Source organism: Dunckerocampus dactyliophorus, chromosome 2 (assembly GCF_027744805.1).
Source record: "Dunckerocampus dactyliophorus isolate RoL2022-P2 chromosome 2, RoL_Ddac_1.1, whole genome shotgun sequence".
Taxonomy (NCBI): domain Eukaryota; kingdom Metazoa; phylum Chordata; class Actinopteri; order Syngnathiformes; family Syngnathidae; genus Dunckerocampus; species Dunckerocampus dactyliophorus.
The window spans coordinates 2,817,380-2,838,866 of record NC_072820.1 but is presented as its reverse complement, the minus strand read 5'-3'; the positions used below and the strand labels follow the sequence as shown (position 1 = coordinate 2,838,866).

The 21,487-nt window shown below is 43.2% G+C and overlaps 1 protein-coding gene across 9 annotated transcripts in view; it reads left to right on the top strand.

Moving 5' to 3' along the window:
- LOC129171762 (cadherin-1) overlaps positions 1-21,487 on the top strand; it is a 303,014-nt gene that overhangs the window by 106,517 nt on the left and 175,010 nt on the right. For all 9 annotated transcript variants that reach the window (XR_008566831.1, XM_054760803.1, XM_054760775.1 and 6 more), the window contains one exon: positions 753-2,524. Coding sequence is in view for 8 of the 9 variants with exons in the window: in XM_054760803.1 (XP_054616778.1) it covers positions 1,034-2,524 (1,491 nt within the window). In the remaining variant the exon portion in view is untranslated. The remainder of the gene's footprint in view (positions 1-752; positions 2,525-21,487) is intronic.

The window sequence follows — 21,487 nt, the reverse complement described above, 5'->3', positions numbered from 1 at the left end:
ATTTTTCTATAAAGTTGTTGATGATGCAATCTCAGAAAACCTAGATATTTTCATGCTGAGGCTGTCTGACAAACAGACAGATTATTGACTTGTCAGAGGCGTAGGCAGATTTTACTGAACTGCTACTGATACCGCTCCAGTGTGTCTGTTTTATCACAGAACAAGCAGCCTGATTGATACATGACATTTTGATTTGGCATAGGAATTGTCTGCGGGGCTCCCATTTATAAGAGAGACATTTTGTGAGTGTCTTAAAAGTGTGTGACAGCAACAAGAAAGTGCCACTGCATAGATGGCTTGCATCTCTATTGACTCTGTAACTGCCTGATCAAAGTACAATGTTAATCCAGCTAATTAATCAAGCATGAAAGGGGAATGAAGCTGGTTTTCTATTGTCTGCACTGAAGTCAGAAATCCTTGACAGGCATTTCTATTATGACATGCTCAGAGTGTTTTCTAATAGTCTTTTGCCGTCTGTAATGGTGTAGAACTGTAAAATGATCATTTTGTACCAGTGCAGCTAATAGATGGGAGACTAAAAAATCTGTGGGTCATTATGGCGGTATAAATGGATGTGTTCTGGGTCTTGTCATGCCTTTGTGCTTGTGAAAATGCGATTGCTATTCCGTTAATAGGTCTGTCCTCCCCTCTTGTCTGTGGGTGTTCTTACCTGTCTATGTAGGTCCACATTTAATTAACCTAGTGCAATGATTAAAGTTTTAACTTCATTATCTTTTATCTTTTTCTCTCAGGATGTTCAACCCTCTTTGGAAAACTGAATGAAGATAGCCGCAGGAGGAGAAGAAAACGAACACAGCAGAAAGAGGCCTGGAGAGATAGACGAAGATATTGAGTCGTGTGGGGGGGAAGAGACTGACACCTGCCCTCCGGCGCAGTCAAGGGCACAGATTGAAAGAGTGACAGGTGGGGCATGAAAAGAGGGGAAACAGCAGAGAGAATGAAGACAGACGGAAAACAAGACCTGCCTCACAGCAAATCTTGCTCCAATTAGGACATCTTCCCACAAGACAAGATGATTACACGTAATCTTCTTCTGTTGGTTGGTATGTGCCTGTGGGATGGGCTGTCAGGAGGGGTTTTTGCCAGCAAGGTTGTGTGGATGAGAGGAGTAGGCGGGTCACGCATGATGAAGATGGAGGAGAACAAAGCTGTGGACCAATGGGAAGCAAGCAGGGACACGAATGCATTGCCAGTGGTGACGCTCAGAAATCTGATAAGTCATGCACAGCCAGGTGACAGCGGATCTCTGTCCTACGCCAAAGAACTCCCCAATCACGCCACTCCATCAGCTGCCATCAAAGAAAGGCTAGCTTTCAAGCCTAAGCGTGAGGTCGATTCCGTTAGCAAGAAAGAGGTCACTCACCACAAGGAGTTAAGTCAGAATTCGAAGAAAGCTAAGAACACGACAAAGAATGTTGAGACTAAAACAGGAAAAGCAATCACATTGCATCACAAGCTAGACTTGCATTCCAATAAAACCCGATTCAGATCAAGTTCAAGATCCAAAAGCAGACCCGATTTGAACGTCTACACAACAGGCGTTCCAGGGAAGGGGATAAGCATTGAATTAAACCGAAAACTGAACCTCAGCGGAAGTTCGGAAGTTCTGAAAGTGCTGTCAAAAGAAAACCTTGTGAGGATTGTCAATTCCCAAATGCAGAATGTTCCCAATTTGAACTTTCCCAGCAAGGGCAGCCGGAGTAGAAAGAGAGATTTGATTGACGTTAATCAAGGACAGTTGGAGGCTATGAAAATGTCAAGACAAGATATGTCTGTCACTCAGTCACATGCTGGATCTGATAATCAGACCGCATTTCCATATAAAAATCCGGTCACCACTCCTGATTTTAATCAGGACCACAGCACTGACACAATCAATCCAAAAGTGGAGGTCCCAGGTTTAGGTAAAGTGCAGGAAAGTTTCGGAATGCAAGCGTCAGATGGTTTTGAAAACAAGAGAAAACAGGTTCTATTCAGGTCAACCCCTCTTGACGCAGTCAGTCTCAGCTCAGAGAAAGAAGTAACGATCAACCCAACAGAATCACCACTCAAACTGACAAAACATTTCCCACTGTATGTCCCCACGGAAACAAATGGCTCTACTCCATCTGTGCTGACAATGCAGCCCCAAGGAATCAGACCTGGGAACAGAACAGCAGATTCCCATAGAGACCCATTAACAGAGTCAGTTCACACTGCTCAAACAGAGCTCAGCGCAACTCACTACTCAGCAGATGAAGAGAAAACACTTGTCAACAGCAGTCATATCCTGAGGCTCCATCCAGCTCCTGAATGGAGCCACGTTGCAAAAGGTGCTGGGATGCAGGTGGATGATCCAGAAAATGGGAATGGACTTGTGTTTGAAGAAGCAGAGTCAGAAGACGAGGTGGTTGATTTCGTGGAAGAGAAGAGGTCACGCTCACGCAGCAGGAGAAGTTGGATTTGGAACCAGTTCTTTGTCATTGAAGAATACGCCGGCCCCGAACCTGTTCTCATTGGCCGGGTAAGCAAAATTAACATTCATTCATCATTTACATGAGACCTTTTAATAAATAATGTATTAATGCATAAGACTGCGTTTTATTACAAACCCCTTACATGGAATATTTAACCTCAGGTCCTCTTTGGTTATGATTTTATACAAGTAGAAGACATGTTTTGCATAATCTAACCCTGCAGTTTTTTTATGCATTGGCATAAAGCTGCAATGGGAACTGATTAACATTGGTCCAGTGTAATGTGGTGCCTTCCAGGTAGCTGTAAAAACTTCAATGAATCAATGGTGTACTGAGGTGCAACCAAAGCCCGACATTCCATCTGAGCAAGGGGCTGGTCATGATCACTACCAATCTGACCCCACCTTTGGGGATTGACATATCCAGAGGAATTAATAGCCTTACTTTCCCCCCTTCCAGCATTGATCGTCACCTCAAGGCGGAACACAAGAGTGTTCCTTCATTTCCCTGTATGTCAGACTTGTCAGTTGTAGTCCCTCACGGTCGCAGGTGCAGCTCATGCTATTTCATTGAGTCTGATTTACTTTTGGTTTAACAGGATTTATCACTGCATTCTCCCTCAGCACAACAAACCATGGGCCATAGTCATATCTCTTGCTTTTATAATTTATTGATTGACTGGCCACATGTCAACCCCCAGTGTCTAATAAAGCCCCCCCCCCTTTAAAGAATGAGCCATGACGACTACACAGATTTTTTTTTTTTGGCAGTGCAGTTTAGGGTTCACACAAAATTGTAAAAACAAAATTGTGAGTTGCAATGACAAACGAATGCTGCCCTTTTATTCGTCTTAGAGAATCGCAATCTCAATTCTAAGCAAGAAAATGTTGATTCACACTTTTTCCAGTAACTTGCCGCCCTATAGTGCAGGATAATGGCATTTTCCCACCTGATTTCGTATAAGTGTCTCAGTACCCAGCTGCGGTAGATGAGCTAATTTGTAGGCCTGTGTGAATATTTTGCTAAGCAAATGAATAGTAATGATGCCTGTGTGACTGCTGCGGGCTGATGAAGCCTTGCAGTAATTTGCTTTGTGTCACGTGAGTGAGATGGCGATTGGACTCGATGGCCAAAATTCCTCAAATTGTGTGTACAGTGCTTAAAGTAAAAAAAACAAAACAACCTGAGCCTTTTTTTCCATGGAGCGGGGGTACATTGGATTTGACGCAAACACACGATAGGCAATTTGGTGAAAAACTTTTTGGCATTGTGCTTGGCAGGGTACAGATGACCTACAGTTTAAATGTGAATTTTAGAAAGTAAGGGTAATAATGTTTTAAGAACATGTGAAACTCAGTCAGGCGAATTCATTTGAATTATTCATTGAGCAACCATTTCATTCAATAAAGGGCAATTTATACAAAAATGTAAAAAGCATAAGTCCTTTACTTCTGACTTGAATGGGCTGAACACAGCCTTGGTAGAATTTGCCCACCATATGCACAGTGTCCAAAAATGTCAAGTAGGGTTTTGCCTCCTCGCTTGTGCCTCAAGCCCTTCTGCCATCTCATGACAGCACAACTGTCCAATAAAATACTTGTTACTTGTTTCCACTCAAGATCATAGCGCTGCAGGACATATTTGAGTGCCATCATCAGTGCTGGAGCATTGCTAATGTTTACTTTCCTGCTTGCAAGATGTTGTTTTATTACTCTAGCTGCATCGTCATCAAAAAAGCCAACCATTACATTCAGTATTGTTTCCATGTTTTGGGTGGTTGCTTCATCAACATTCAGATAAGACATACATCCTCTCACTCTGGTAACGGACAGTTTTGTCAAAGGATTTTTAGCAACCGCTACTTTTTTAGACAGATCTACGAGCGATTGTACGATTGTACATGATAGATCATGTTCCGCAATGAACGAGCACACACAAAATTTCAAGTCACAAATATGATTGGTCATCGGGGCCGCTGCGTCAGATGTGGCTGTTGCTCCCGGCAAACGACTAGTATGTTGGAGAGCGTGAACTGGTCTCCTTCGTGGCATCGTAGAACTCTGTTGCCCCTGCTTGCATATACCAGCTTCTTTGAACACAACACACAGAAAAAAGTACGTGGCTCTCTTAGTTTCTAGCACCAGCTCCCAAAAGGCTTGCCATCTCCACCCCTTTCTTCTATACATGCCCAGCGCCGTTTGTTTTCAAGGCCTTTGTCAATTAGGACATCTTCCCTTGGTTTCATGAAGTTACTCCATCAGCTTGGGTGCTACATTCAAGACCACTCGGAAACAATGTCCACGCTACACGTTAACTCGGCGGAGAAAAACGAAGTGTGACATATTGTCACTATTTGCTGCAGACTGAAAACATATGCAGAAGCAATTTATGCTTATTTTTTATTCCATTGCATTCCATTGTCTTCCGCTTATTCGGTTCTGGGTCCTGGGGGCAGCAGTTTCAGTCGAGAAGTCCAGACTTCCCATTCCCCGGCCACCTCTTCCAGTTCCACCAGGAGGACACCAAGGTGTTCCCAGGCCAGATGTGAGACATAATCCCTCCAGCGTGTCCTAAATCTGCCCTGGGGCCTTCTCCCGGCTGGGCATGCCCAGAACACCTCACCAGGGAGGCGTCCGGGAGACATCCGGACTAGATACCTGAGCCACCTCAACTAGTTCCTCTCGATGTGAAGGAGCAGCGGCTCTACTCTGAGTTCCTCCCAGATGAGCCACCCTATGGAGGAAACTCACTTTGTTCTTTTGGTCACGACCCAAAGCTCATGACCATAGGTGAGGTTGGGAACATCGATGGACCGGTAAATTAAAAGCTTTGCCTTCCGGCTCAGCTCTCTCTGCACCACAATGGCCCGGTACAGCGACCGCATTACTGCAGACGTTGCGTCGATCCACCTGTCGACCTCACACCTTTCCCTTGAACTACTTGAACTCCTCCACCTGGGGCAGGACCAACCCGGAGGGAGCCATCCACCCTCTTCCGACTGAGAACCATGGCCTCGTATTTGGAGGTGCTGAGTCTCATCCCAGAAGCTTCGCACTCAGCTGTGAACCGCCCCAGTAAACGCTGAAGGTCACAGCCCGACGAGGCCATCGGGACATCATCTGCAAATATCAGAGAAGAGATCCTAAGGCCCCCCAATTGGCCCCTGTCGACGCCATGGCTGCGCCTAGAAATTCTGTGTATGAAAATTATGAACAGAATTGATTTTTTTCGAAGATGAATAATTTAAGTAATTTCCAACTTTAACGCTGTTCATTCTTCAATTCATTTTTGACAATTCATAGCCCATTTTTTTCCCCTGAGTTGTCTTGAATGCAGCATCCACTTCTGCTAGATCTCAACCCCTATGTGTACCCATATTTACGGTTGCTAACGTAGGATTGGACGGTAGCAGTTAGAAGGGGGCATGGCAAGTTTTTTTGTGTTTTTTTTTTCCTGAAGCACCGTTAAACGCTGGAGATCCAGCACAAGCCCCATTAGTTCTTAGGTTCATGAAATGGTCAAGACCCTGCCACCTTCTCAGACACACTCCCTGAGAAGGCCACAGATTAGCTATTGTTATTTTACAGTTTTATGGTGCACCGTCTCTTGGAGTTGCAGGGGTTTTTGTGAGGATCACGCCGGTTCTGTTCTTTGGCTATTGTCCATAACTCACCGTGAGCTATGCAATGCCCCCTATTATATGGGGAGACGTTAGTCAGTTTTGGCACGGTCACCTGGTTCTGATAGGATGCATTTTTCAGGCTTGGCTTGCTTTACACCACACTGGTGCACCATATGCTGCTATTGGATAACAGAGGGTCATTTTTTGAAAATGAAAAATAAAAAATATATGCAAAATATAGGATTAATATAGTTGACATTAACGATGAAATAAATCAAGTCCATGTTCTGCAAGTTCTCTATTTCATCTCCAAATGTTTCTTCTTCCTCAAAAACTATTGACACATGGCTCCAATTTTGGCTATAATCACTGTAAACATCCTCTGTCTCGTATACCGCTGTGTTTGTTTACCTGAGTGATCATACTCCGATGGCATCACTTCCAGAAATGAGACTTAACAGCGAGAGCTAGCTCGTCATGGCTGGAGCCGTCAACTAGAAATGTCATTTTTGCAAATTTACATCATTTGCATCAAACAATGTGAAACATAATTACAAAGAATATATAACATATTTAAGCACAGTTGATGAATCATGTCAGGGACTCTTAAATTGAATAAGTCAACACATTTAAATTTTTAACAGACTCCTTTTTTGCCTCCAGTTTATGACGATAACTGCCGTGTTTCACCGTAAAAATCAACTGAACCTCCCAGCAGTTATAAATAACGACCTTGCACAAGATCAATAAATAGAATGACTCAAAATAATAATCCACAAAGCCAAGAAAAATTGCGGTGCAAGTGATGCCAACAGGCTGAAGCATGAACAGTCAGCGTGAGCACAGGCCTGCGGGAGAATTGTGTCCATGTCCTGTATGGTTCAGATGGCCGAGTGCAGAGGTCGTCAGTTTCATTTGTCGAAGGGTAAAAGATTTTCTCGGCAGACACTGTGAGGGCTAGATGGCATGTGGCCTTTGTCAGTGTTAACAGCCTCATATTACCTGTGCTGCAGCAAACCACCTAAAGTCCACAGTCTTTCACGGGTCCAGATTTTAAAATCCACAACCACCCCAGTCAATCAATAATCAAGGAGACTATGTCGAAGCTGTGAGTTTTCTTCGAAACAGCGTTCACTTTGTTACAAAGTAAAAACTAACATTTTTGGTAAATGCATATTTTTAGTTCAATCACTCTTTCAAAGCCGATTTTCAGTGTCTTTTTGTTTTAGAGTTGATGGTCCCATATTTGTTTAAATCATGTTGTTCTCAATTATTTCTGTCAATATTTATCTGTACAAACCACTGTACGAGTTGCTGGCACAAGTTTGGTTCAAGTATAAATAAAGACACGGGCAGAACTGCCAAACTTCAGGAAATGTTATGAGCATAGTCCCCCATGGGGGCCCTGCCCTGTTATTTGAGAAGCACTGGTTTAAATGCAAAGTTGTCTTCTACTGCCGCTTCACTGTGGTGCATATGCCTCACTGTTGCCCCCTGAAGACCGGAGGAAGTACTGTATGAAAGAGCACTCCTCTTGTGAGATTGAATGGTTTGGTGGGCCAAATGAAAAGCTGTGGCTGGCCGGATGTGGCCCTATTGTCAACCATGTTTTCGAGGCTAACTCGTTAGCTTGGTAGCCTGCCATATGCAATGAGCAGTGGTCATCTCCAGTGATCCCATAGCCTGCACATCATTGTTGCGAAATGTGGTGTAAACAAAGAAAAATAGGAGCGTTAATGTGACTATAGGAGTGTTATTTAATGTCTACAGGGCTCTAATAATGGTAAAAACCGTATTTAGAAAGTCATACATGGGTTTTCTATGCCCTAACTATGAAAATATTCAGTTTATTAAATATCCTCTGATTTCAGCCTCTCAAATGTAATAATTTTTTTATTTCCTTAGTCATCCATGAAAGCAGACCTATTATCTTTTTGTTTTAGCCAAAACAAGACACTCACACATAATGTATCAGCTTTGACTTTGGAAAACAGTGATGGGTATTTTTTTCTGATATGTTTCGGACCCAACCACTAACTGTAGGTGTTTGCTTCATGTTCATTTGGTCCATCTATGGCCTAAGCTGACATCCATCATGGACAACACCTCTCACCCGCTACATGACGCTGTTGTTTCCCTGGGCAGCTCCTTCAGCAGCAGACTGTTACACCCACGGTGTAAGAAGGAGAGGTTCCGCAGGTCCTTCATACCGACCGCTGTCAGGCTCTACAACACCTGCACCACCTGAATCATGTTGTAGTCACGATGCATTCTTTACACTGTACTCTTTACTTGCGTATCTTGCAGCCAGAGTCTAGATGTCTTCACGGACTTGCGGAGAGTCGGATATTTCACATTCTTTTCAAAAATGCGCATGTACCCTAATTTGGTTTAAAAAAATCAATCATTTCTCGGCAGAGGGAGCCGCGACAAGGAGGCTGAAGAATCGCATGCGGCTCTGGAGCCGCGGGTTGCCGACCCCTGGCCTAACCCATTACTCCATTCATTGAAACGACAACCTTCAGATTAATCGACTAATAAAACGATCATGGTTGTATTTTTGTGTACATTTATTCTTTTACTGAAGCTGTTTGACAAACATTTAGATTTGTATTATTTTAACATTATTTTAACAGAATATTCAAACGGCAACCTAGTGTTTGTGCACTTATTTGCTCTGTCAGTTCCAATCTTCTATTTCTGAATAAAGAGGCAGAAATTAAAAATGTCTGTCAATCAGTCTTCGATTAATCCCAAAAAAGAATCGTCCGATTAATCGGTTATTAAAATAATTGTGGGGAAGACTGTACATAGGATGTGAATTACAAAGGTGCAAACACCGAGGAGGCGTCATAGTTGAGATGAGACTTGCAGTGACTGATGATGGCTTGAACTGCACGCTAGCTGTTGTATCGACTGAGGAGAAGATGCCACAGCTCTCACGGAAGGCCAGCAGGTATTTCTGCCAACACATTACATTGTGCTGAAGGAGGGAACAAAGTCAGACCACACACTCATGCCTCATACTATGATGTTAACATTTGGAGCACATCCAGATCACTATTACGGACGGGTGTGTGTTATTCTAGGCTGGAGTTGCATACGATTAAGACCCCGTTGTATTAGACAGTGACGCCACGCGAGAGAGAATAATGCTCTTAGAGATCTTAATACGCTTATGAATTTTTAATCTCATGTTCTGCTGTTGTGTAGGCCGGCGCTATAGGTGGGGAGATCAATGTTTCCACCATTAGGGGCTTGATTGTGATTTAATGGAGCGATGATGAGTGTGAAAACATTGACTTTGCGGGGCAGGCTCCATGTATTGATAGCAACACATAAATGCGCCTCTTTAGTTTACTGCAATGATTAGACAACGCGTGAGGACAATTACATGTGAGCATGTGGAGGATGTCATTCTGTTTTTTTATGAGGGACTCTTTTGAAAATCTGCACTCTGATTCGTGCTGTTTTTGTGGTTGGTTTGGTTAAATCTCTAAAGCTGGAAACGGGAAGCCAAGACTATAATCTGTGATGTCAATAGAGGACAAATGTTCTATGCTCAACTGGAAATGATCTAGGGGGCTACCTTTGTGCACCCAGTGACAGCACTGAGTATAAATTTTAAAGGGTGCTTTCTCTGCTTTCACAATGTTTTAAAGCACTATAAAATTTTGATGTTAAAACTAAAAGAGGCAGCCCATACGTCATAAACTGTCCAGCGAAATGGCCCTTTATATGTCCTTCAGGATCAAGGGTTTGTTTACTGTAGCATGTTGCTTCAGGATAGTTGCTCAGGTTCACAAGAATTGTGTAAACAAGCAATTACTGACGTCTGACTCACTTTGCTCGTCCTTACCAACACTCTCTCAATTTGTGTCTTACACAACCCCCCTACACAGAACACAACCAAAGACATAAATGCATTTATTCTCGCAGACTCTTGTACACACTCATATATTCATGGATGCTATGTTTTCCTCACATACCGGAGTGTCTCTGCCCCCTAATTGTGAATTTAATTGATGCTGTCACACGGTCTGCAATGTGGTTTCAAGTGATTGCAACAGCAGTTTGAGAAAAAAAAAAAGAGAAAAAGAGTTTTCTTAAGGGCAGAAATGATCATTTCTGATCAGCATGTATGCGTTCCCCTTTCTTGTTTTACAGTGGAAACTTCCTATGACCTTGTGTGTTTTGGGTGATCCGACATATGCTGTCGCTCGTCATGTCCTATTTTACCTTTTTTATGACAGCTCATGTTTTGGGTCTAGTCAGTCAACAGTAATGAGACCTTGGCTATTGTTATCATGATCCTTAACTAATAACTTAAAAATAAGGGCTGTGAATTGTAGAGTAACGCACAATATCACGGTATCTTGCCAATATTGAAGGTAATCTTGTGGAAATTTGATATAGAGGGGACAATTCAGAAAACAACATGAAATTAAGGTTATATATGAATTTGTACTGTGTGAAATTAGTACTTGATCCCCACAAGCTAGCAAGAATCTCGTAATGAAGCACGCAAATTAGTCTTGTGGAGAAAGAGAGCACTGATGGCGCAATCATTCAGCAATGGAAGGAATATCAGATGACAAACATTCGCCCTTGCTCAGGAGCTCCAAGCACGAGCTCGCCTCGTGAGGTAAGAGTCATTCAGCGAAAGGTGAGGGCATCAGCCCGTATTTACATAGGAGGAGCTGGTTAATGAACTCAAGGGAGCTGGGACGACAGTCAACAAAAAATCCATTCATAACACACTTGGCTGTAATGCATGGAGATCCTGCAGTACCCGCAGGGTCCTCCACATCAAGAAGACAAATGTACAGGCCAGTCTGAAGTTTGTCAGTGCACATTTAAATGATTCAGAGAAGGCTTGGGAGAATGTGATGTGGCCAGATGAGACCAACAATGAGCTCTGTGGCATCAAGCCGACTCGCTGCGTTAGGAGGCAGATGAAAACTTCACCATCCCCGCTGTGAAACATGGAGGTGGAAACATTTTGCTTCATGACTGTTTCTCTGCTAAAGGTACAGGAAGACTTTACTGCATTGAGGGGCCGATAAACGGGTCCTCTTACTGTATCTTGGCTGAGAATCTACTAATGCACTTGTCACACTACAGGTGGAATGATCCAGAATTCCGTCGGGATGTAAGTTTGCGGTTTATTCCTGGATATGCGAAGTGCATTCTCAAAATTCTGACTGCATTCTGAGTGCAATTCAAATATTAGGGCCCATTCTTGTGGCCAGCTGAAATGTTTTGACCATGCGAAAAACTTCCACGAGGGGATTCGAAGGGGAAAAACGGCATTCGAACGGTATTTTAACTGCATTCTAAACATTCTTACGGTATTCCAACAACATTCCAAACATTCTGATCGCATTAAAAAAAAATACAGGCAGCTGCCACTGAAACGGTACTATGAAGCATCGTCTTATTCACTTCATACGCCAAGGAAAAAAGGAGCCAGCGCTGGCATTGACAGTGCAGAGGTGCTGAAACCCAAGAAGGCCACTGAAATGTCACTCACCTCTGACGCGTTGCCAATTCACATCACGTCATGCCGCCAAGGAAAAAAGAAGCCAAGCTCCACCTCCGGCCACCGGCACATCACGTCATGCCGCTAAGTAAAAAAGGAGACATGCTCCACCTCTGTCCGCCGGCACATCACGTCATATCACGTCATGCCTGAATGTGGCCCCAAATTTTAAAATGTTTTCATTCTGGCTGGTTCTGCTTGATTCGTGTTGATTCGTTTTTAGCGTGACGGGGGCTTAAGGAAGAACCTGCAATCCCCAAGTCTTCTTCAGTACTAAATTTGTACATGTGGCCTTTCCCTGTTTATGTCTCAAGTGGGTGTGCTCCTTGGGGGTGGCCACAATTTGGTTGTTGTTGTGGTTGTTGCCAGGCGTGACTGGTGAACAACCATCCTGCATAACAATAGGTCATTACCTTCTTGGTGGCAAAACAGCTAGTTAGTGGCCTCTTTTCCTGTGGAATGAGTCGATCTTTGGGAAACAGATGATAGGTGGTAGCGAAAACATTGTCCTCTGTTTAGAGAGGGCCTTTCTAGTTTGATGTAGAATGATTCTTTCACACACCTCCAAAATGTGGACACAAGGAATGCCTTTTCTTTTTGATATGGAAATAAACTGCTGACTCTGAGCCCAAAGAAACTGCCCTCCTATGTCGTGCCATGCTTTTGTATGTAAGGGTTGCTTCTTTGAGGACAAAGATATCCAAATTCTGGATAGGGAGGACCGCTGGTTTGAAAGAGATTTGAAAGAGAGCCATTCATGTCAACCTAGAAAGGATTTCTCTAAACAGAGGAGGAAGTTAGTGGAATCACCTATCGTCTGCGTCTCTCTTCCCCAAAGATTGTCTCATTCCATGGCAAGCACGGCCACTAACGGGCTGGCAAGCAGACAACCGACTGTGACCCATGGAGACACCCGCCAGAGACACAAATAGGGAGACTTCACACTTGAACTGAATAAGACGTTTGGATTAACGGTGAAACGTCTTCAACAAGCAAGAGTCCAGTTGCCTCGATCCAGCGTTTGCGGATTACCAGGACCTGGATGACTGACAATCTACTGCTAAGGAAGAAGCACATAAAGAACCTGGAGCGCTGTAGCCAGCCTCTCCAACCTTAATCCCATAGTGAATCTGTGGAGGGAGCTCAAACTTTGAGTTGCCAAACCTTCAAGATTTGGAGCGCAGCTGCAAAGAGAAGTGGGTCAAAAGTTCCTCCTGACACGTGCACAACCCGGGTCCGACCTCTGTGCTTGCCAACATGGGTTTCGCCATCAAGCACCAAGGCATGTTGTCCTTGGGGATCAAATGCTTTTACTCAAATGTCAAAGTAAAACTCGTGAGTCAGTGTCTAACTGCACATGGAGGTATAGTAGGCGGACACGTGACAGTTCCAGTATTGGCTTCTGATGTTGGTAAACTGATATTGGACCGTGAGTGATAACGGTGCAGTTGTGTTATTGATAGGTGTGACAAGTTGTTTAGCTCTGTAGTCTGTATTTTTGAGTTTAACATTTGTATTTGTGATCAAAGGTCAGACTAGCAGTTGCATGCACCTTGTCAGTGCTCTGTCAGGATGAGCTTTCTCAAGCTCAGGGATAATGTAGGGATTATTGTTCCATGTCAAGGTAAAACCTCATTCATATTGAATGATGGGATACAGTGCAAGATGAGGTAAAGGTAGCTGAAGTCAAAGGTCAAATCACTGCAGGATTTGTCTCGTATTTTTTGCCAGTTTTCAAGCAATCATTTTTCAATTTTAAGTGATTTTTTCCGTCTGTTTCAAACGATACTTTTACCTTGTCACTTCTGTAACCATTATCACACTTTTCCCAACGTGGCACCGCCGGGTGCAATGCGTACATGCATAATATTATGAAAGCACTCAGGAGGTTGCCGATGTGATGCAATAAATTGAAAGAGGCTGTCACATAAAGTTAAGTGCTGGCTTGTATGTTTTCCTCTGATGCTCATCCTTACTGGAGGCATAGGCGAAAATTATTACACGTCGTTCATACATAATTTAATACGTGGCTAATTACAAGTTTGAAGAGTCCAGGTGGCGTCTTTACATTTTATTGTTTTGTATAATAACATAAAAGTTCAACTCAATCAAATGCAATAAACGTTCAGAAGTATTCACATTGTTAAAGTAGCAGCCGTATTTGTCAGGCATGTCTCCACAGTCCGCAGCTGTTTGTCGTAGTTAAGTAATTACTCGCGCAACATGACAAAATGTTTTGGCCACCTCATGCCGGAGGTTATATGTGTATACATTACCACATCTGCTCCAATTAAAGTAACTTGTGACACGTTGAAGAGCCCTATTTTACGGGCAAGCTTGCTTAAAGCTTGAATTATTATCACTTTCAGCAAAATAACAAGCATCATTTGCATATGTGCCCCTTTGGCAGCTAACAGCTCGAGTACAGTATACGTTCCAACTTGCTGCGTTTACACAGCTGTTAAACCAGAGGATCAGGCCTCAAAAGCTGGCGAGGAAGGTAGTAACACCTTCTTAGGGCTGTTAATTGGACAGGCGGAACAGCACCCTCTTAATCTTGACACGCCCACCGCAGGGGAGGCCAATTCACACGCTAGTTTGCCTCATGGTCATCGATACGAGCCGTATGTGAGCAAGCGAGGCAGCATGATGTTGGACTCACTTTTTATAGCGCAATTAGAAACAGCAAAAACTGCAATTAATTCCTCAGCAAATTCTGCGCTGAAAGCAGTTGCCAGCTAATAAGGTCTGTGAGAGGGAAGTTAGTGTAAAGTTGAGAGTGACTAAATCTAGGGAGTTGGAAGTGGGATGATTATTGTGTATGAAATATTGACTTTTTAAATACAGCACCGCTGTCAAGAGATTTAAAAAAGAGACTTTAATTAATTGTGATCTGTAATTAATTGATTTAATTAACATTTTTTTCATCTCACCTAAAAATTGCTGAGAAAAGCCCCGACCTTAAGGTATTTTTTAATTTAAACTTATTACATTACTGTGGCAAATCAAAATGTTCAGTTCAGTGCATGTTCAGTATCACTCTACGTTTTTTGATGGTGCCCTTGGAGTGTTTTTGAAATGTACCAGTAAATTTCTCATCCATGGGACTGACGACTCTCACATGCTCCTCCATTTTCATGTCTCCTTTCACCGCTCCTCACCTTGCCCTCCCAACTACAATGGGAGCTTGTTTAGCATTAGCTGATGTGTAGCATTAGCTGATGCTAAACAAGACCAAAACACAATGATAACCGATCAATGTACACTTGAGGGTGTGACTGACCATTGTCTTCCACCCCCAACAACTCAAGCACAAGAAGCTCAACACATACAAATGGATTTTATAAAAAGGCAACTTGCATACAGAAACTGTACACTTAGAAATTTAAAATTAGATGACAGTGATTAGTGATTAAAATAAATAACAGACTCAATATGACGGTAATTAATTAACCACAATTAGTCCTTTAATTATAATCCATCCATCCACTTCCCTACTTGACCGCCACCCAATACGCAATCCACCGGACCCTGGTGTGTGGCTTCTTCGGGGACCACAGATGAAAGCCAACCACCGGCCCCTCCCCAAACACAAACCTAAATAAATGCTTATTAGTCCTGCTAAATGAAAAGGCAGGGTTTCAGAAAGCCGATGAATAAATCAGAAGGGCTGTGTACCATTCAGCCTTGCATGGAAGAAGAAATAAAAAGTGTGTGCCACGAGTAGGCTCAACACCAAAGTAAACGTGCATCTTCTGATAAGCACTTTTTCAACAACAACAAGAGGTCTAGTTTCACACAGCTGCGTTGCAATTCAAGAAATCATTTAGCCTCCAGGACTGAGGATGGCGGGGGTGTGACAGCAATTAGGGAGTGGCTATACGGTGCTTGGGGGTGGAAGGGAGAGAGAAGGAGGAAAGGATGTTATAACAACAGCCAGAGGATAAAAAGGTTTCCATAAAGGATGAAGAAGGGTTAATATGTAAGAAATTGGGGATCATTGGAGAGAGAGGAGACATGGGGTTAAATGTGGCACTGAAAGACTTCATTTAAAGGCAAAGGGTACCGGGGGAAATAAAAGGCGCAATGTCACAAAGGGTTAATGGCTTACGACTTGGAGGAGCAGGGTCTTCAAGAAAAAAAGAGGAGGGGAAGCATTAAGACATCACTCATGTTGTCCACCACGGCACTGCAGCAAGTCAGAAAAAAGACAGACCCAAGAGAGCGCAAAAGTGTTATGAAAAGAAGCATTAGTTGAAGGAAGGGCAATGTTCACATGGAGGGGATGAGAGAATGAGGAAAGCAGCTAAATATTCCCTGACAAGCACATGCAGGGTTCAACAGTGCCGGCGTTTTGTGCGAATTACAAAAAAGACCTGGTTGGGCAAAAAGCCCCTAGGTGACCGTGAAACAACACATCGTTATTAGACAGAAATATCCATCCAGCCATCTTCTATGCTGCTTACCCTCACTGAGGTTGCGGGTATGCTGGAGCCTATCCCAGCTGACTTTGGGAGAGAGGCAGGGTACACCCTGGACTGGTCGCCAGCCAATGGCAGGGCACACATAGACAAACAACCATTCACACTACCTATGGACCATTTAGAGTCGCCAGTTAACCTAATACGCATGTTTTTGGAATCTGGGAGGAAGCCTGTACTCGGAGAAAACTAGACAGCAATAATGATCGTGTTGCATGGCAAGTTACTCGATTCCCACCCCTAAATATAAAACGACTTAGGCCATACCTTTTCAGATTGATGATGGAAGTCTGCAATCATTTTAGAGAAATGAGCCACAAAGAGTTATAGGCTCGATGTGATGTTGGCACATTATGACTTGGACAATGGTCATAATGGTGTTCGAACTGAAATAGCTAGCGTGAGAACACTGAGAGCATGCACAGTTCAAAGGACGCTTATAAGAGACTCTTGTGAAAGAAGAAGAGCAACAACGACCTTTAGCTGTATCCCTGCAGGGCCAATGTGATCTTCACTCTGCTGTATTCATTAAGCATACTGTACTCATGGGTCAGCGATACATACATATCACACATAGAGTCCATACCAGAACCCATGGACATGACATAGCACAGTGGGTGGGCTGGACTAATGATTTGAGGTGTGATACCTTGCCAAAGCTGGTGAACCTCCATCCATCCATCTTCTTCTGCGTATCTGGGTCCCGGTCACAGAGAAAGCAGTGTCAGTAGGATAGCCCAGACTTCCCAGTCTCTGGCCGCCTCTTCCATTTTTAACGGAGAGGCACTGAGACATTCCCACGCCAGCTGTGAGTCTTAATCCCTCCAGCGTGTCCTAGGTCTACCACGGAGCCTCTTTGAAACACCTCACCAGGGGAGGCGTCCAGGAGCTCCTCCAGGATGACCGACCTCCTCACCCTCTGTCTTAGCATGAGTCGAGCCGCATTCCAGAGGAAACTCATTTTGGCTGCTTGTATCCATCATCTCTACCCAAAGCTTGTGATTGTAGGTGAGGGTAGGAACGTAGATTGCCTGGTAACCTGAGGGCATTGCCTTCTGGCTCAGCTCTACCTTAACTGCAATGCGGTACAGCGACTGCATTACTGCGTAGGCGTCGCAGATCCACCTGTTGAGCTCACACTGTAGCCTTCCCTCAGCTGTGAACAAGATTCCGAGATACTTGAACTCGTCCACTTGGGGAAAGATCTCACTCAAGGGTGCAATTCACTAATTTCTGGCAGAGAACCATAGTTTCAGATCTGGAGGTGTTGAGTCAGATCCCAGAAGCGTCATATTCAACTGCCCCAGTAAACACTGAAGGTCACAGACAACATCGTCCACGAACAGCAGAGGCGAGATCCTCAGGCTCCCAAACTGGACATCCTAAATGCCTTGACTACGCCTAGAAATTCTGTCTATGAAAATAATGAACAGAACCGGTGACCAAGGACAGCATGGGTGGAGGCCAACCTTCACTGTGAACAGGCTTGACTTACTGCTGCCAATGCGACCCAGGCCCTGGCTCTAGTTGTGCAAGGACCAAATGGCACCTAGTTGCGCGTCAAAAACCTTGTATTCTCAAAGCACTCCCACAGGAAACCGCGAGGGTCCAGTGCCTTTTCCAAGCTCGCAAAGCAGCCAAAAATCCTCCACTGCCCTTGCAAGGGTGTAGCGCTGGCCCGGTGTTCCACAACCAGGACGAAACAACCAGGTGTTCATCAATCTGGACATGACCATCCCACTTTGAAATGCTTTTATCAATGCTTTTCACCAGAACATTTGCTTACTATTTGGCATACTTTCATCTGCAACCAGTCACTTTCATAAACTACTACAAGTCTTTTAATCTATCATCTTTAAGTTAAAATACCAGGTCCAAACCTCAGGGACGTCATAGGTGGCTAAGGTAATAGGCGGTCCAGTTCTATTAAATTTACTGTGATGGATATTTCCCAAAATGCTGCTAGCCTGTTGTTTCCTAAGCTCATGCGCTTTCACATGTCCTACTCTTGGACTTAATCAGCAAAGTCTGTTCCAAAAATGTATCTTTTATAGATCATGAAATGTTTTGTTTATCTCATGGAGCACGTCACTCACTTAAGTCGTAATAATCAGTTTTGTTGAAGTTGAATCAAAGGAACAAGTGAAGCAAAGCAAATTGCTCGGGCGAGGCAATTTACTCAGCCTGCTTACATGAGCTGACTGTTGTCATCTGCTTCATTCATGCTTCACAATCATTGGCTCCTTCTCAGCTGTCTTGCTTGTAACTTCCAATCACATTTATGGAGATGTGTGGAGCAGCCATTGTGAGCTGGCACCCCTCATTATCACTGAAGCTCAACGCCAACTCTGCCTGCACTTTCGCAACAATTAACTGTGGCAATTTTACACCAGGATGTATTGTACATACAATATGTTCGACATTGGGTGAGTTGTCATCCTGCCACAACGCTTCCTGCTTGTCACTGCATCCTATTCCTTGTGCAAAATACAGTCCTTAACTGCAAGTGACACATTGCACTGAATAGGAATTTGTCTTTATCGGCGGTGCTGTGCCACTGCCTGGCTCTACAGTACAATGATACCCTGGATCTCAGTAGTCACCTTTAGCTTTCATTACGGCACAAACCGTTTCTACGATCTCCTGCAATGTCACAACCTTTAGTTAAATTGATTTTCCGGCGCCGCCTTATGCCGATGACGGGAAATTTGAACCACACATAATCTCCTTTCTGTGTTTTGTCATGCTTGATGCATGCCAATGATTTGACCCTTGTGGAACAGAGTAACACCCTTTCCACAGCCACAGGATGCGTCTTTGGATGTGGTTGTTGAACAAATGAAAAGCTAACCACTGCATCAGTTAGTGTTAAGTACCCAGCTGAAACATAATCACACATCCAGTCATTATCCAATTACCTATTTGCTTAGTCAAATCCTGGTGGTGATCTTTTTTTTTTTTTTGGCCAGGCTGTGGACATATGCTATTTTGGACCAGCGTGACAGCCCATTGACCCACCACCTAGCTGACCGCTGGGTGACTATCCTGCTTTTATGCCAGATTTGTAACAGGTCCATAGCCAAGCCCAAGTTTGAATCAAGGTCCAAAGTTCGTAAATAGAGCCAGTTTTAACATCCTTGAATTAATGAATCATTTCAAACATCAATTAAAATCTTACCTGAAAATAATTTATTTTCATTCTGTAAACACTTCATCAAGAGTTGAGCCCACCTCACTAAGTGTGAATAAGGGTTGGGGTCCAAAGGATGAATTGATCCTGTTCTAGCACTTCGGGGAACTCGCAATTCTCTGCCAAAACGTTAGCGGCAGAGCTTTGCTGAGAGTGAGAAATCACAACTTTCATTGACTAGCTATGTAGTAATACTCTGCATCTAGTAGCAGGGTAGACGTCTCCGACGTGTCCTGGGTCTTCCCCGAGGCCTCCTACATGGCATCGTGACCAGATGCCCAAGCCACCTCATCTTATTTGTGTTCTAAATGCCTTTTTTCTGTTATTATGTCTACTATATGTGGTATCATGAGTGGAAATGTGACTATAGGGGTGTTATTTCACGTCTAGATGGCTCTAATAATGTTAAAAAGTGCATTTAGAAGGTCTTAAACAGGTTTCCTATGCTCTAACTACAAATATATTCCATTTGTAAATAATAAATCCTACTTTGTGGAAATTCACTTATCACGGTCGAGTTTGGAACCACTTAGCCGGGATAAACAAGAATTGCTGTGCAGTGTTACATCTGTTTTTGTTAATAACTCGTTCCAAAAGGTCAGACAAAAACCGAAACGTACGCAAACCGAAGCAATTTTTCCCATAAAAAATAATGTAAATCCAATTAATCCATTCCAGACACCTAAAAATGTTAGGAAACATAACATTTTATGGTGAATAATTATAGTTGTTCATGCAGAAATGACTAACTAAATGGACAAATGAACATTTAACATCACCTTTAACTTCATTGAAAGCTCGTGTTGGTGAAGTCGACGTAGAGGGAAGAGGGCAGGGGACGGCAATAATGTTAACAAGCGTATTTAAAAGGTCAGAAACAAATGAAAATATATGAATATATGAAAATATTCCATGTATAAATAAGGAATCCTAGTTTGGAAGCAGTTTAAACGTGTTTGTTTTGTGCAATATTCTATGATAATTGAGCTAGTGTATGAAAACCAGGGCAAAACAATCTCCGAATCATACAGAAACTGGGGCGTTTGAAAGCAGAGTTGGACTGTAATGGTGAATAGCAGAATTAACTGCCTGACATTACCTTTGTTACTACACCCCCTAACCCCCCACCCCACCCCACAACAACACATGCGTAAAATCATGCTCCCAAGCTTCCCAAAAGACTTTCCTCCTTTGTTAGTGTCAGGCGGTGACATATATGCAGCAATTTGCCCTTTAAATGTACAACAAGGAGTTAAACACACAGTGGCCTTTTCCAAGCTAGATTCCCTTGGCTAAAAATATGATGTGAAGTGGTTCTGCACCACAGCGGAGCAGCGGCGCCATTAAGCACAAACAATCAACCAAGAAGCAACCACACGCATTCAAACTCTCGCTGGTACATCAGCTGATTATGATAATCATAAGTCGAATTTATTTGCATACTCTGAGCCTAAAAGCATCATTTTGTTCTGAATAATGCACTGCAGGGCAGGGGAGTGGTGTTGAGATGCATCAAAAATATAATAATGCTTAATAATGAATGTGTGTGTGTGTGTGTGTGTGTGTGTCCAAGTGGAGGCCACATGCACAGTGTACCCTCCAGAGACAGACTGAATTAGATCAAGTCAGAATAGGGCAACACAATAGAATAAAAATAGAGACGGACAATTCAACATCAGTATATGTCAGTTCTGATGCTGCACAATTTATCCAATCTTCTTTTTGTGTCTCAAGCGCATTTCATTTTGTGATAGACAACAGGCAATAAGAGACTCCAGCAGTGAATACTATTTATTTATTTTTTTTAACTTTTTAGCCTTTGCTTCTGGCTTTTATGTCGGGACAAGATCAAGTGTGTTTCTTTTCCAACAACTTTGGACAGAAGATTTGTTCTAAGGTTTTATTTGTCTTTTTGTCCAGATACAGTGGTGTCTGCCCCCTTCCTGATTTCTTAGTTTTGTGCGTGTTTGTCACACTTAAATGTTTCAGATCATCAAACAAATGTAAATATTAGCCAATGACAACACAACTGAAGACAAAATTCAGTTTTTAAATGAAACTTTTTATTATTACGCGAGAAAAAAATCCAAACCATTCATCACAGCAAGTCTTCCAGGTCCAAGCAGCCCCAGACCATCACACTACCGCCACCATATTTTGCTGTTAGTATGATGT